The sequence below is a fragment of the Varroa destructor genome, unplaced genomic scaffold, assembly GCF_002443255.2.
Source record: "Varroa destructor unplaced genomic scaffold, Vdes_3.0 BEIS01000005.1, whole genome shotgun sequence".
NCBI classification, from domain to species: Eukaryota; Metazoa; Arthropoda; class Arachnida; order Mesostigmata; family Varroidae; genus Varroa; species Varroa destructor.
In genome coordinates, this window is record NW_019211458.1 from 14,127,701 (window position 1) to 14,144,766 (window position 17,066).

At 40.0% G+C, this 17,066-nt stretch overlaps 1 protein-coding gene across 1 annotated transcript; it reads right to left on the bottom strand.

Moving 5' to 3' along the window:
- Window positions 1–7,528: 7,528 nt before the first annotated feature.
- LOC111250667 (uncharacterized) lies at window positions 7,529–16,875 on the bottom strand. The gene is made up of 4 exons (XM_022806230.2): window positions 14,706–16,875; window positions 10,588–11,093; window positions 8,755–8,978; window positions 7,529–8,465 (listed from the first exon to the last, which is right to left on the bottom strand). The coding sequence occupies exons 1-4, from the start codon at window positions 14,801–14,803 to the stop codon at window positions 8,064–8,066; spliced, it is 1,230 nt and encodes a 409-aa protein (XP_022661965.1). The 5' UTR covers window positions 14,804–16,875; the 3' UTR covers window positions 7,529–8,063.
- Window positions 16,876–17,066: the final 191 nt, after the last annotated feature.

A 17,066-nucleotide genomic window follows, 5' to 3' on the forward strand; every position in this document is an offset into this window, starting at 1 on the left:
TACGAAGTCGTATTATTTACGTGTATGCTGATAATTAGATTTAGGCAAATACAGAGTGTTAATCTTGTGGGTTACATAGTGGTTGTCCATTTTAAGAAAAACAATTTTCAGGGTAAATCGTATTGAGCGCCAAACGTAAAACCTAACCCTCATTTGATGATATTCCAATAAGGATTATAAGTTTCTATCCATTGAAGTGTCTCGGACCAGAATTTCAACTAGCTGTAGTGAAATGCTGACTGCTGCTCAATATATTCTTGTCACTAAGTTATATTCGTTGTTGCAATTGATTTGTCGACGATCACAATTGACACTTAGTTTTGTTTTTTCGTGGTATGTGGTTTTTAGCTGCCGTTGCATGACAGCTACTGTCCTAGTTTTACTTCACACCGGTTCAGTCAAGTGCATGCTAATTATCTATAAGTCGCACCTAGTAATACAGACGTGCTGATGAAAGTGAAAATGTCAGTGTTTTCCCGTACTTGAAAAAAATGCCAGAACGTTCTAGGTGAGCGGGAAAAGAAGTATTTTAAGCACTTCTGTCGTAGCCTTATTGTTCCTTAGACCTTCTTAGAGCCCTCTCATTCTACACAAAATGTATGCTTATATTGATTATGGTTTGGTAGCCTTATGTCCTGCCCCAGAATCGAAAACGAGCGTTTGATATTAAATTCAATGACTAAACAGCGATTGGGTAAATACAGTGATCCAGGGATTACGGAATAAACGTCAACGTGTTTAGTTCTAGCAAGCAAAAAAGTTTATTACTAGTGGAAACGAATCCTGCACTACAATGGCAATTGATGCCTGGTGCATAACGTGTATTTCTCCCTAAATGCATTCTCAATTTGAACTTTCAGTAGCAACGAATCAAACCTGGCTGTAATTTCCAGAACTTCGTTCCTACCATTTTATTTAGAGGAAGAAAAATTAGTATCTATTACATTTACTGTGGCTCAATGCTGGGCTCTTTTTTGCAATGTATGGAGGATCCCGTTGCTATGACAACACTGTCCGTTATTATATTAAAAACTAAGCTCTACTGGAGCCTTTTGCAGCTATCCCGAATTCACATACATGGTTGTATTTTTGGAAAATAGATTTCACGGGAATGGTATCTTCTCGCGTGCTTTACTTTCCGTAGTTACGCCGTTGGACATTACTACAGACAGATAGCTTGCAGCATGAAACGCGCCCGGATTCGAGCTTACACCTTACGTGTTGCTTAGTGCCGCACGTGTATATAGATATGGGTAATCCGCGGTTTCTCTGAGAAATTTGTCCTGTTTACAAGCTTAGCAACACTTATGCAGGCTCTACATCGGACAAGTGTAATCGTTGAAAGTAGCATTTGGCTGGGCCCGCAGCGTATTGCAATCATTGTTTACAATATATGGAGTATTACAATAGTAGAAACACTGAAGAAAACACTGGACCTCAGTCAACTGAGTTTAAAACTCCGTATTTGTCGACACATCTATTTTGTATAGTTATATTTGTCTATTAGGTAGCTGGAATACTTTTTTGATTACTAAAAAATTAAGTTATTCTACCGAGAATCTTTTTTATTATTTTCTTTTGTCTAACTAGACTTACAATACTTAAGCGAAAGGGATTGAACACATACACACACATTAGTTAACAGTTTGACTACGTCACGAGGCTTATTTTATTCATTTTATTTATTTAACTGTACATGTAAAATACGCAACGTATATATTACTATTAGAAGTGTATTTCATAACATTATCATTATTATTATTTTTGTTATTATTGGTGTTCCACCAGTATCATAATCACTATTTTTCTTTCCTCCTTCATTTTTAAGTGGCATAGAAAACCTGAGCGGAAGAAAATACTTTTTGGCAAACTACTTGTTAGGCCGCAATAGTGACAACGTTGTTTCGTTTCCCATGTCATTATCCCTCGCAAATCATCAATCGTTGTATACTTCTGAAAGGTATTTTTGAATTTTGAAATCTGGTTGTTGCCCTCGCGGAAGCGATACTAATGAAGCACATCTTGTCGACGTTTTGAAAATAGTTTACTTAGTCGCACGTCATCTATAGGTTTGTTATTATCCGCTTGTTTCTTTTTGTCACTTGCTTTTTGCCAGCTCACGCACGGTTCTCATAATCGTTATCATTCAATATATATTTTTTCTCCTAATTTTTACCGTTTCTCTCGTTTCCCTTAGAATAGTCCATTGTTATCTTTGTTGACTACGCTAATTTATGCTACCCTACGCTAAAGTGTTGCTGGTTGTCATTACCATCAACATTATTTGTTATAGCTTTCTCATAGTTCTTAGATTTCGCTCTTGTTATTAATATTATCTCTGTAAGTGTCTTGCTCCTTTGATTATCTCCTTACAATTTCTATGTTTGTGTAAAACAATGCTATAATGATCATCACGTTCGCAATAACTTATTATAGTAGCGCTATTAATTTTAATGATAGCTATGTTACTTTAGTAGGCAGTAAATAATAATCGATAATGATAATAATTACTAGTATCATACTTGTAATTATGATCACTGTATAACGGTAATGAGGCATATTTCTACTAGCTTCCATTACGTATTCGTGTTATTATTAGTTCGTGTTCTATCTTGTTGACCCATTGTATTGCGTGGCGATCGAAGCAGGCTTTGAATGAACGCTGTTTGCAACGTAGATGCAAAATTCGAGCTGAATCTTATTTAACAAAGTAACTTGCTTCATTTTTTGGCAAACGCACGCAATGTAATACTCTTCCCTTGATAATTTTGATACGGTTTTTTCTTTTTAATTTTCGGAAACTCTATTGAAGCCTAGTAGGGTGTCCATTAATTATATATCTTCAGTTCATGAGTGTAAATTCGATGATGTGAAAAATTACATAACTTTTTTTGTTATTTATTATCATTATGTCTAATATCTTATATATATATAGACGCATAATATATATATATATATATATATATATATATATTACATTTTCGCCTCCATTTTTTTCCGTATATTTGCACGTAGCTCGTTCTATTTTCCATGAGAACAGTGACTGCTCAAATTTAGTTTTCTGCGCAAGGTCTACAGTTCGTATCGGCATATTTGTCTGTCATGTTTTGTCCCGCAAGCGACACGCACTACAATGTATTTCCAACACAGCGTCATACAATGGCAAAAATCATCCACAGCGTTCCAAGTTTTACTGATATTTAGTATTCTGACTTTACTTACGATTTTCTAGAGAGTTTACTTTTACCGTCGAATTATATATCTATTTATATACTAACTGGAGTTCATAAGTAAGTTTTTGTAAAGAAGCCTTTTCTATGTCTATTTCGGTATATGCATACTAGTAATCACTGATTACAGTAATTGCAGAAGTCTTCAGATTCGTCGCTCGATTAAACGCATTGGAGCATTTTCTTCTAATATTAATAGTGGCAATAGAAACTCTTAATAATAATAGTAATAATCATGTAATATTAATTATACTAAACACTCCCTTCAAAGGCGCTTGGGGCAAAATGGTAGAGGGAGACGTTTTGCGTCGAACGTGGTAATCCTTTTTTAGAAATTTTGTAGTTAACTGTTTCTATCGTTATTACATCTATATTCATTATCTTATATTGTCGTGTATTTCAATATTCATGGTAATAATTCGATTAGTATTTTCACCCAAAATTAGCAATCTTCTGGTTCAATCGGCTAGTTCTGCCATCCACATAGTGCTACCTAATTATTTCTTGTCCCATGTTCCCAGTCTCCGATGTTTACCTATATCATGTTTCGTCACTCTGCTTAGTTTTGTGATTACTGATAGTCGTTTTAACAATTTAATTAATAATTATAAAAATAATAATAGTAATTACATTAGTAAATATCATATTGTTAAAAAAAAGTTATTTGTCTACTTTTGTTATTAACCTTATTACTAGTAATGGCTTCTCATTGTTACTAGTTTGTACTAGTAACTGTCTATCTTTCTTCACTCCGTGATTGTTTCTGTTCGTTTGTTTCCTTTGTTTGTTTGAGTATCATTTCCGCTGTTGAAAGCTTCTGTCTTAATACATACATCAGTGCATATGTATTTTACTAACTTTATACTTACTACAATAATATTAAGTATTTTTGTTATGGTTTTTCGCTATTATAATATATATAGCTACATATTTGTTATCAACGTTTTTGTCTATTGTTTAGTCCACTCGGTTTTTCCCCAATTTGTTTCAATTCCGACATTTCCTTTTATTTAGTGGTATATCATTTCGTGTCACTGCACATGCTCGGTTTCTTCCTTTCAATGAATCCATCTATCTATGTGATTCGTTATTGTAATGTTTATTTTCATTGTCATGTAATGCCACATCGCCTGTTTACCTCATATTCTAGCGTTTTGTCATTATCTTTATGGTTCCAATTTTATAATTTACTAACTATATATATATATATATATATATATATATATATATATATACGATTTGTTAATAGAGAATATGGGCTCAGTTGGGTTCAGCGTGGAATAATAGTAGTTTTAGTATTTCAAATAATAACCGTCATCATTGTATCTTAATAATAATAATAATAGAAGTATTGTTATCATCTAATACTACCCCACGAGGTGTACAAGGAGTGAATCGACTTTACCTCATAGACTGTCTTAGTTGTTAGCGGTCCGCCATTGTCGCCTCATTCACATAAACAGTCATGAGCTTTAATAATTGACATGATCCAATTTTGTCCTTCTTCTTTCTTTAGGCTCCTTCCTTCGTAGCCATACTTCTACCCATACACACACACACACATGTATGTGTATATATATATATATATACACATGTATGTGTATATATATATATATATATATATATATCGTTATAGTCATAATAATAATCTTATTGTCACACTTTGTAACCATAATAATCAAATAACACTAAATTATAACAGTGTAATACCTTTTCTATATTCCATTTTCCTCCTGACCCCCCCCCCCAAGACTACCCCCGATATCCTGTCGAAGGACTCCATTTCCTCTTAACGACTTGAGCCTTTTCTTATCGTGTCTTCCAGAAGATGATTTTGGCATCGCCAAGCTCTTTTTCTGCCAGTTATTTTTGTTGGTTCATCTTCGTCTCACGACGCCCAGTTCATGTTGCCCCCAGGTATTCACGCATTCTTTGACGGTACACAGTTTTGCTATCCGTGTGTTTAATAAATCTAACATTTCGGCATTTCGAATATTGCGACAGAGTCCTGTATGATAACATTATTACTACTATCGTCATCTTCGCCATATATATCTGTCATATGTGGGTGTATTGTAGTAACCATTGATATGATGTCCCGTATGTAATTCTCTAGTGTTGGTATGTGTTTAATAGTCTTTTGAGAACTTATTCCAATTGTATTTAGCGCGATAATCTAGTCGGACTTATAGGAAACTGTTTTCTTTTTTTGTTGTCAAATAGTTGGTGGTCTAAAAACAAGGTTGCTGAACATAGCTTAAAACATAGCTTAAACGGGGTTGTTGTTTTCTTTACGTTTCAGCACGCCTTTAGCTTTTGCTCTATTTTATATATGTCAATGGCGTCAGTCTTCCTTTATCTTCATCGCGTATAGGCAGGTGCCATATGACGTGATGAGCGTGTGTATATTAGTATTCATGGATATATTCATTCGCATATTTATATATTGCTATATAAATAAGTTATTATATGATTATATATTTCTTGTTATTATATATATATATATATATAAAAAAAAATTATATATAATTTTTTTCTATTGAACTGTGCACCCTGTGTGCCCGGCAATGCTGACGATCTCCAACGCTTCTATTTCGGCGGAATTTGTATAGCCGCGGCCAATTAACGCTTCGTTTATATATAAATGGATACGACGCTCTCTGGCTTTGAGATTCGACTCGGGTGTGTATTTCCTCGTGTCTCTATCGCTTGTAGCTTGCTAGTAGATAGCTGGCTGTTACTTCCGTTCTGTGGCTACTTTGTTATGACATGATGCATAAAAATTGACTGCATCGCCTAAATTCTGGTGTTTAGTAGCTGAAAAACAGTAAAAAGTTTGTTGAAAATCAATGTTAAAAAAGATCATTGTCATGCACAATTCGTCGCAATAAATAGTTCGACGGTCGAGGTACATTTCCTGCGGAGTAGAAGTCTGGAGCCAGTTAAAATGTGTATTGTTGTAGGACTTAGCTACATACATGAATATGAAATATCAAGTTAATTTTTGATCATCCGCTGACCAAGTCCCAAATCAAAACGATAAAGTCGTAGTTCTCAACAAAACAAACGATCGATTCGATTGCAAAAAGAGAGATGTTTTTTTGTTATTCTTAGACGTAGTACGGTTTAGCTTAGCATAAGCGTTTCTTGCCTCCTAGCGTCAAAGCCTTCCTATTGTTCTAACCGGAATTGCTCCGTGTAATGTGTATTACGCAGCTAAACAGTGCATTACAGTAAACGTCATTCGAGAGTGTTAGTATTGTTTTTCACGTCGAACTGGGTTTGTTCATTACCACACAGGGGTCACAGAACCTGGCGCTTTCTTTAAGCAATGGACAGTTGTGAATTTTATGCCATGTAGTTTCGAGAAATAGCCACGTCAGCCGTCGTATACGTATTGAGGTAACAACTCTTATCGAGAGCTTACTTGCAAGAGACTTCCATATTTCCAGTGGAGGTTGCGAGAGCATTCGCTCTGTCAAACGATATCACTTCGAACTTGCGAGGCTGGCTTGTTAATGGCCTGCGCCTCCTTTTGTAAATAGTCATGCGTTGTTTGAACCTGGTCCGAACTGATTAGATCTGATGCACCTCAGTGCACCATTGATCAAACCAAGCCTTATGTCATTAAAGAATAAGCGTCAAGACGCAATGAAGTAACAACTCGTTAACCATTTCTACTGTAGTAATCATGGTAGTAATAAGTCATTCATATATATTGATAGCAATAAATAACAAGTATGATGTTGTAGAAGATTACTTTTAGTCCGTTATTTATCATAGGCGCATTTACTCCATATTTAGCGACTTTTTAACGTCGCGTCTCTCACCTATCCTCTGTGATTTTTCACTTCGCCAAAATTGTTGTCATCTTTTTTCGAGATCATTAATTAAGTGTGTTATATATATGTATATAGCTACACCCCATGCTCTATAGACAAAACTCTGGTGGAGAAAAAACAAAACGCGCTTAAATCCAATCTCCAAAACAGAGAAGCCGCCAATTGTTGGTCAATTTCCTTGATTTGTCTTTCCTTTACGATGAGGTAACGTAGCGTCTTCAAAGTGTTATAAATATCTTGCAGCAACCTTCGCTTATATCAAGAAAATTAGCAACTAGAGAGCTTCATAGCATCTGCGGTCAACATTGTATTTTTAGAGGATCAACAAAACGTCCGTTGGAAAGTGCGCCAAAAGAGATTTCAATAACTGTACGACTAATAAATAAAAAGCTCTTAATTATAGGTGAACTCTCTTAATAGAAACCTGAGAAACAGGGAGAAATAAAAGACACACAGTTATTTTTTAGATTTCTTCTACTGCGATTATGATCGCCGAGAAACGTTCAATCTCACTAAGGATTTTATTATTATTGTTTTAAGTTGCATTAATGCGCAACTCACTGGCTAATAAAAATCCGCATGTTCTTCGGTTTGTTCTCCAGGTAACAGACGAAATCGTTATGCTTTCCAGTAATGCTGTATCCGCTTCATTCCAGTAAATAAAGACGTGTAAAATATAATAAATAAACGGCGCATTCAATTCTTGTCGTCATCATCTACTCTTGTTGTTGATATTGTTGTTGTTGCCGTTGTTCTCGTTGTCAAGTTCTTTATGTCATTAAGTTTTAACATTTTATGGACGCGCATCAATCGGTCTGTCAGTTTGTTTGTCTGTCTCTGCATGCTTGTTTGAGATATCGTGTTTTACTGCGCCATGTTTACATGTGTCAATGCGTCATAGTAATTCAGGTGAGTAAGTTCACTGAGTTATTTTCTGCTTTCGATTCGCTTCCTTTCTTTGTTTCGCTTTTCGTTTTCATTTGAATAACTATCAGTGTTGCTGCGTCGTGCCGCTGCTCCTAGGGGACGCCTTAGCTACTGCCGGTTCCAGATCCTCCGTTGTAGTTCCATTGCACGCCGGCGTTGCATCAGCAAGACAGACTAACAACTGGTGACTGCAGGGCGATTGCTGCAAGTGGTGGCCACTATTCGAAGTCGCGTCGGCTGTTTCCATTGCTTCGTCCATTATCTCGTCATCTCCCTGGCCATTTTCGTGCCCCCGCTTGTAGCTGGCACTTTCGGCTGCTGTTGCTGTACCAGACGACGCTTCTTCTACGGATACCGCACAATCGCCGCTGCCAGCATCTTGACTGTTTCTAGATTCATCACAGCTGGAGACGGACACCATTCTGAGTGTATCCTCATCAATATCACCTTCGCCTGTTTCCTCCTCCTGGGAACAATGGGAAGCGAGGGAATGGAAAAGAAAGGGACAGGAAAATATAAAAAGGGAAATAAATCTTACTATCTAACTGCATCATGCTAAATCTATTTTTGGCGCTTTCAGACATATTCTAGCCAGGAGGCACCTACATCTAAGGTTAATAGCTTCGAATGTGACGCAAGATGAACCTAAATTAACGTTTCTGTTGGCTTCTCCGCCACCGTCATCAACGCTACCGCTGCTACCAGCGATAGCGCCGTTGCTATAGTTGCTGTTGCCCTTGTTAGCGGTTTCATACCTCGTCATCATCCTCGACCCCATTTCCGTCCTCATCGACCTCATCGGCATCTTTGTTATCCTGATGATCGTCACTTTTGCCACCCTGCGCCTTACGCTCCTCGTATTTGCGTTTACGCTCCATAAACTCCAGCTTCCACTTGGCGACTTGGCCGCGTTTCTCTTCCAAGGTCTCCCGGTGGATGTCAGATGCTTTATGCCGCTTCAAGTTAATAATCAGGACGCCTGCATATGGCAATGAAGCATTCATAATGCAATAATTATAATACATATTGCATTATAACTAGATCCTTTGCATTTGAGTTGTCAAAATTTAATTATAACACAATTAAAACGCTTTCTTAGCTTTAAACAGCAGCTACACGAACACGGCATGGTGCTGTGTCAACAAAATAAGTCTTTCCTTGGGAAAAACGGATTTTTTCGACAAATTTGCCTAATAAAGTTTACGTTATTACCAACACTTAGAACAACAATTTCAAAGGTTCCCGAATTTTTATTTTTATCTATCTGTATATAAAAAAATATATAAGGTAAACTTACAGATTATTGAAACTTGTGTGCACCCAATAATAATAGCTCATCTCTTAGTATATCGACTGAAAAGTAACTTCGATTTAGCATCCTTAACAGATTATTATTTCATAATCTTCTTCAAATGCTTATCATAACAGTAATTATTTATGTAATTTCAGTTACCATACCAGTTGTGGGTGCAAGCAGAATTACCTCTTTGTATTGTCTCATTTACTAAAGGAGATACAACTTTTTGCCGAATGTATAAACAATGTCTCTTGCTTGGCCAGTTTTGACCTTCTGCAGGGTTTACTTCTTGTAACATTATTTCATGAAATGTATGAAAATTTTCCTTGCAGCACTATGAGATATGTTGCTTGTAAAAAAAAAACAAGTGTGGAAACCCGCCATATATGGTGTTATGTTAAGACTCAGTTCGAAGCTACTTTGATTCTATTAAGAAGCTCTGCCGTATTGGACCCGCCCAGAAACTTCAATGTACATGCACGACCAGCATGTTATGAATCTCAAAAAACTACTTAAAAATTGAGTCAAATAATACTGGGAGAGAATTCGATGAAACGTTCAGAGGTATAATACTATCATTGGCCTGCTAATTATAGTATTATACCTCTAAGCTACTACGCCAAATCAAAACGAGCTGACGTGCATGTCACGTTTATTGAGGAGCCGCACTGATCTGATACGGCGTGTAAAATTCGATGAGTTTCACTAATATCTCATTAATGTGCCCTGATCCTCTTATTCGTCTAGAAGTCCAAATCAAAAGTATGTCGCAATTCTAATACAACTTCGGAACTGTTCATACGGATGGGGACATACAAATTGAAGCGATGCTTGAAATAAAATCACTTATTTTGTGGACGGAATAATTGTTGTAATTGTTGCACGTTATATGGTGATCTCACTGAATGGATTTACATGTGGACCTATGAAAGACTATATATCGGGTCTCTTTAAACACTTATATGTCCAATACTGTCCTATAATTTATTCGAACGACAATGCAAATCCAAAATTTTTCTATGTTGAAAAAAGCTTTTAGTAGTAGCTCAGTAGCATTAATAGTAAGGACTAGTAACTGTCACGAGTCTACCTGTATGGAAATAAAACGCGTATTCCTGGCTTGAAACAACTGAGTTCAACAGGATAACATATTCAAGGCGTGTCGCAGTAAGTTGTCTGATTAAAAAGGTGACCGCAACATCTTCAGCTGAACTTTTATTCTTTTTGGCATAAATGCTATAGTATTATACGAAGACTTTTTAAGCTACTGAGAACGAGAACGTAAACGTACCGCAATCTGGGCAATATTGGTTATCTGGAGGCACCTCAAACTTCGTAACGAGATCATCGGGTGTAAGCCAAATCGGCGTATCCTGTGTATCAATATAGTCGCCAAACCGAGGAAAGATCCACGACGACCGATTGCTGTTTCCCCATTTCGACTGTGAAATCACGAATGGCGGCTTAAGCCGGCTTCGTGATGCCGTGAACTGCACCGCTGAGGTGCGTTTACCTGAAGGTCGCCGGCCACCACCAGTCTTCTTTGCGTTTGGAGCACCACTCTTGAGGTTGCTAGCAGCGCCCTTAGATGCACCCCCCGATGTTGCCTTCGGTCGAACGCCTCCACTATGTCGACGGTCGGCTCCCAGTCGACCCGGTGGTGCACCATAAGGCTCGTATCGGCCCGGTCCGGGATAACTCGTCGGACCCGTCGCATAGCAGCTGCTGTAATACTCTCCGTAGAACCCCCCACCAGGGTGACGTCCATCAAATCCTCGGTCGAAACGGTCATAGATTCTACAAAAAGAAAGACATTCATTCGTTTATTCACAAAAACGTGAGCATTTGAACAATCGCATTATTAAGTCTATCTTAACTCTATTATCAGCATTTTTTTTTTAAATATTAATTTACTGCTGAAAAACTGGTATGATCAACAAAGGCTGTTAGGGTTCGTGAAAATATCCACACTACACTAGTAAAGTTTTGCCGCAGTCATACCGAAATGTGTGAGAATAATGGCTATTGTAAAAAGCAATTGTCTAACAACATTAACTTTTCAAGAAGTCCCAAAAACTCATTAGACGACCCTAGCGTGATTTGAGCACCAGTCATGAGAAAATAACATAACGCTGCAAATGAATCAGACCACATGCATTTATGGACCTTTTTTTAGTACGGCCTTCCAGAGATCTTGCTTAGTTTAGAAAAATAGTAATTTTCTGACATGTTCCGAAAATAATAAAAACACGACAAGTTCAATGAGTAAGAAAAGGCTCAAAGAGAGCGAATAGGATACGAAAAAACTTACAGAGACACTTCATATTGTACTGTCTATAAAAGGACCAACGTTCACTAAGGGGAAGGTACAGGATGAATAAAGCTGCTATGAGGCGTTGTTTATGGTTTAAAGAATAGCACTTGGAAGAACATATAAAAAATGAACAACGTAATCACTCTGTCTCAACGCTCTGTTTCAATAAGTATCAAGAGGACGCGATAATTCTGAGAGGCGACACCGGCCGGTATTGAGCATTCCAAGTATAATATCGTATGAAACATAAAAACAAAATTGCAATTAAAATTAAAAAAATGAAAAACAAACGAGCTTGTTCGTATAGAGCAACCCTACAGTGGAAAGTGAAAGAAAGCAACAAAGAATTACAATGCAAACACTGAAAATTTTTGTGGAACGATACTTAAATCTCAATGACTTAGGGGCAAGCTTTGTAGTGGATTTTGGTGGTATATTTAATATATATTTCAGCGTAATAAAAAAACTATGGTTGTCTTGTCTGAACTTACTCAATTAGACTTTCCCTATATATCTCAAAAAGAAAGCATCAGCTTAACGATCAAGGTATTAGCACCGTAATTGTGTATACGTTTTTGTTATTGTTTATTTTATTATTATATACATTTCAATGCTTCAAGTTCGAGGTGACTAACTGAGCTAGAAAAGAAACTTAGTCACTAGAGAAGACTAGATAGAGTGTTTTTCCATGTGTATTTTTTTTTTATTAGTCCAAGGTATTATGAGCGCATGTACGTTTATTTTCTCAGTTCCTGTATATGTTTGGTAGAATATAATTGGCCATACTTCATATTCCCAAATTGCATGGCGCGTCCTGATCGCTTTGGTGCGTGCATATTAAAAAGTGGCCCAACCACTGCTCTCTTCTTAGCGGTTAGGGGTTCGTATTGGTTGGCGTCGCGATGAAGCGACTACTGCTCCAGCTCCCTCTTCCCCTTTGCCTGTCATTCGAAGTGCCTACCCGCGCCATTGCCAACAACAGCACCGGCGGTTCACCGCTATTCTTTGCTCACTTATATCGTCCCCCCTTCCGCCGCCACGCGGTAAAACTGTGGGTTTTTTGTGAAATAGCCTCACCTCTTTCCCCAACCAGCTAATGGTCGACTTACCGATTGTATTCGAAGCACGTTTATCTTTATCATTTTAGAGCAAAAGAGAAAGAGAGATTGCAAGAGTGAGGGAATGAGATCGTTCAGGTACGTTCACTAGAAATCGCCACGTATTGAAATGACAAAGCCCCCCTTTTGGTGCGACCAGCTTAGCCAGCTACCTAGTCAACCTGCTTTGCCGTTTACATGGAATTTGTGGAGAGTGAATATCCTCGCAAGGTCAGATGAACTAACTCCCCTATGTAACGGCTATACGTTTTTTGCCTCTACCATACGACTGTTACATTCTGGGTACCAGGTAGGGTCAGCTCATATTGTTTGTATCTCTATTTCGCCTTCCGCCCTCCGACATCAAGCGCCAATTCTCCCGAAGTATGTGCACGGTTATGCAGCAAACCCATCTCGGTTAGTCTTGCTTGTTGTCTTCTAACAATTTTTCTCGAAGTCTATGTCGTACTCCGCTGTTGAATAATTGAATTCTGCTACACGCTAAGAGAGGATGAGCACGATCCGATTAGACAACTTGGCCAGGACCTAGCGATACTATTATTGAGCCAAGCGACAACGTGTTTGAGTGCATCTAGCTAGGCATATATATACATTGTTGTATTCATACAAGACTGGGAACCACCACGAGAGGCAACCATGAAGCTGTGCTAAACGAAGCGAACCAGCTTCTGCTTCTCTTTATCCTTGTCATCGTTTTGTTGTTGTCCAACCTTTTCTTCCATTTATCTACTCGTCCGGTCGAGTCGAGCCAATGCAGGCTCAAAGCCGGTCCAGTAGCATCATTGACTATGCCTTGTAGCCGTCCCTAATGCTTGCTGCCGTTAGTAGCGGCAGCAGAAGAAATCGCCGTTGTTGCAAACAGCGACTGCGGGGCTCGTTATCCTTCGGGGCTGCTTCACTCAGCCTCCTTGCCGCTTCCCGCTGCTGTTGCTGCCATGGCCGTAGCCATCAAAGCTGCAACCTTTGGCTTCAATTTGTTGCTGCCACTGCTGTGACGGATTGACAAGTCGCCCATTCGGTCAGTGCTTCTGTGACAGCGCCATCAGCTGATCCCGTCGCCAGCTCTCAGCTGCCTTAACTTACCTGCTACCAGGATGCTAACTATACAAAAGTGGGCCTCGCAACTAGAGCTTGTCTGTCTACCTTTTGGCGTTGCTTCGATCGTAGGAGCTCACACAGTTATCGTGAGTACTCTGTTTAATGCATTAGTCGCGCACAGTCTTCTCCAAAGGGTGGAGCACAAGGAACATAGCATTATTATGCTAAAGTTTTCTGTGTGGTTAGAGGGTCTTGCCCAGCAATAACAGCTTGAACGGTTAATTAAGTTTATCTATACGCACACGCACACAGAAAGTCACATCGAAGCGATGACGAACACGCATCGTTAAATGGTTCGCGTACTAATGCAAGCTTACAGCACATTCGCCGCTGTCCACAGAGCGCAATTTTTCAGTAAACCATGACTGCAAAAAAAACTGCGCTTTCAGGAATAAGCCCTGTGAAGGATCGCCAAAAAGCTGAACTGTTTAAGCCATTCGAAATTAAGCCTTCCTTATTATTTTTAACGACGTACAGGGTACAACTGCGAAGAAATTTACCAATGTCGGACTGACATTAAGCGACATCTTTAGAGTGATGGATATAGGCCTAGGAAAGGCCCGCTATAAATGATGACGCCGGCACTTCCAGATTGAACAAGATCATTTACGATTACGAACAGACTGTTAGTAGATACACCAGAACGTATGTAGCTACGCTAATATGATGATCATTAAAATTATACTCTAATCGGTAAATGTAGAGTGCTGTAAATAGATCTGTTAAATCAATATACGTTTCTATACAATGTAAAAAGTCCTATTTACGACAGCAGGAGCGGATAGTATCTTAGTCGTTTAGCATTTACGCATATATACTCGTCTGTTTAAAATCTATATGATATTATATATCATGTAATATAACCTTCCAGTTACTTACCCCGCGTAAGGTGCCGGCGTGTGTCCTTGCTGGTGGTGGTGGTGGAAATGGCCTCCATTGGCCGTATGAGGTCCCCCGTAGCCCCCGAAGCGGGACATGGCCGGCCCCTCACTGGCTTACAATACCGTAGAGCCGTCGCCTACCTTTATAAAACGGAATGAAAGGTTTCTGGATACGAACTCGAGAAAAGGAAGCGAAAACACCGAAGCAGTGCGTCGAAAAGAGACGCACACACAGTCCAGCTGGCCACGATCCGACTACAGACACTCGTCGTAAAAACACTGCGCAGACTCACAGAGACAAGCACAGTCCGAGGCGAAAAGGGGATCAATATCTCTTTTCTTCTTTTTCTTCTAAATTTTGCACAGAACACACGTGAGGACGAGCAGAAAAGTCGAGAGGCTGAATCTGGCTAGTATAAGAGGCTCCGCTAGTAGTAGACTCGTCGAAATTGTTAAGCGTGTCAAGAAGTCGAAGTGAAGCGACCGGCGGCGGTAAACCGCCGTTGAGTGGAGGCAAAAATCTGGGCTTTCTTCGGGCCGCAGAACAGAATGCTGCAGGCAAAAGGATAGTGTTCCGTCTACTCTAGAACCTTTCACCGAGTCCTGGCCGAGTCTTTCTTCGGGCCGCAGCAGAAAAGAATGCTGTTGGCAAAAGGATAGTGTTCCGTCTACTCTAGGGCCTTTCGCCGAGTCATGGCCGGACGAACCGGGCAATTAATAATAGCAATAGTAGGAACAGATAATGGTAGCTGGAGCGGACGAGGCGCTTACTCTGAGACAAGAGACGTCCACTGTTCAGCTGTTAGGGACGAGGATAAAAATTTTGCGGCAGCTGTTGATATCGTCGTGCCGTGCTTCTCTTCTTTGTCTTCGTCGTTTTTTCTTATCTAGCCGACGCTCATGAGCACCCGACGGGCAGTTGCAAACGCTGTAATCGTTAGCTTCACAATAGATACACGTTTGCAGCTGGAGCTAAGTCAATACTCGCACAGCGATGAAGGCGAACCCTGCGCACCGTTTACGGCACAGCCAGTACGATTACGGCAAACCATTACGGAGACAGACGGACGGACTGGCAGGCGAACGCTAAAGCACAGACGGTACAAACTATCACACAGTAGACGAGCGAAGCACGAGAACCCCTCAACGATCACTACACCATCAGCACCACAGCCAAGAATGGACAGACAGGTAGATCGTGGACAGATGGAAGCAGAGGGTCACCGGCACCTTTGCTTGCTCGAGACAGCTGCTGCTGTTCAGAGGTCTCCTGCCTATTTCTGTGGCTACGTGGAAATTGCTCTTTGCGTCTATTTCTTTTGCTGATGATTTTTTCGATCGTTGCTAGTCGAATCGTTACTCATCAAAGCATCGAAAGCCGGCGCTGATCGCAGGACATTTTCTTGGATTTTCTAGTTAGGCTGCCTAAATATTGGTCATAGTATTAAAATGGAAACATAATATTTCTCTGTGGGTTGTCTTTCTTTTTCATTATGATCCGCCTGTCGGCGTCCCACTGTGTTCGCTGCCTACTCCCACTGCGGTACGGCAGACCAACGTTTGTACCTCGACGATGGAGCGGAGAACCTGACTACGACGAGGCAGGCAGCGATGATCCGGCGACCTAGAAGTCTCCACTCTCTAGAACCAGTGGCTGCTGTTGCTTGCCGGATCAGTTGTAGCCGCGGAAATAGTGCCAACAGCAGTCAACTCACTGGTAATGGTGAGGATAGGGGTGCTCGTGTTAGTGGTATCGTAGAAATTAACAAACAGATGACTTGGGGGCACGGAACACCAACACCGGCTTACCACGGCTGTTGCAGTAGAACGGCGAATAACAACAGCAGAAACAGTAACAAAACTTAAGCGAAATGCTGTTTTGTTGTTGCTCTGCCACTATTCGCACAATCAAAGATAGGCTCCCAGGCCAGCAGTCTGGTAAGGAACGCAAACGACCAAACAACTGCTAGCCTCACTACATTTAGCGAACGGCCCTTGCGACCAACGAAGCACCTTCAAGACTTCAAGAACAAACTGCTGCTGACTTTGCTTCGTCTAGTGTCACGCAACTGGCGGCTAGTTACTTATCTACCTGCTTGCTTGCCAATGTGCTCACTTGTCTCAGCAATGGCAACAATGTGGCCAAAGCTCAATAGCAGAACCCGTGCCACCTGCTCCGCTCCGTGTCTGTCTGCTTGGCTATCATGCAGCCTGCGAACCAGCCGTCAAGGTAACCGCGGCGATTGTGTGCGAGTGCTAGCGCCCTTTCTCAGTTAGCGTCGAGTGGTAGCGCTCTCCCCGAGGCCGCTTACCGCCAACTGCTCATGCACCACACAGCGGCTAACACAGAAAGATACAG

Coding starts and splice junctions, on each gene's coding strand:
- LOC111250667 (XM_022806230.2), bottom strand. CDS start 14,803: ATGTCCCGCTTCGGGGGCTACGGGGGACCTCATACGGCCAATGGAGGC. Junction 11,094..14,705: donor ACGCCGGCACCTTACGCGGG/GTAAGTAACTGG, acceptor TTCTTTTTGTAG/AATCTATGACCGTTTCGACC. Junction 8,979..10,587: donor CCAATATTGCCCAGATTGCG/GTACGTTTACGT, acceptor TGCCATATGCAG/GCGTCCTGATTATTAACTTG.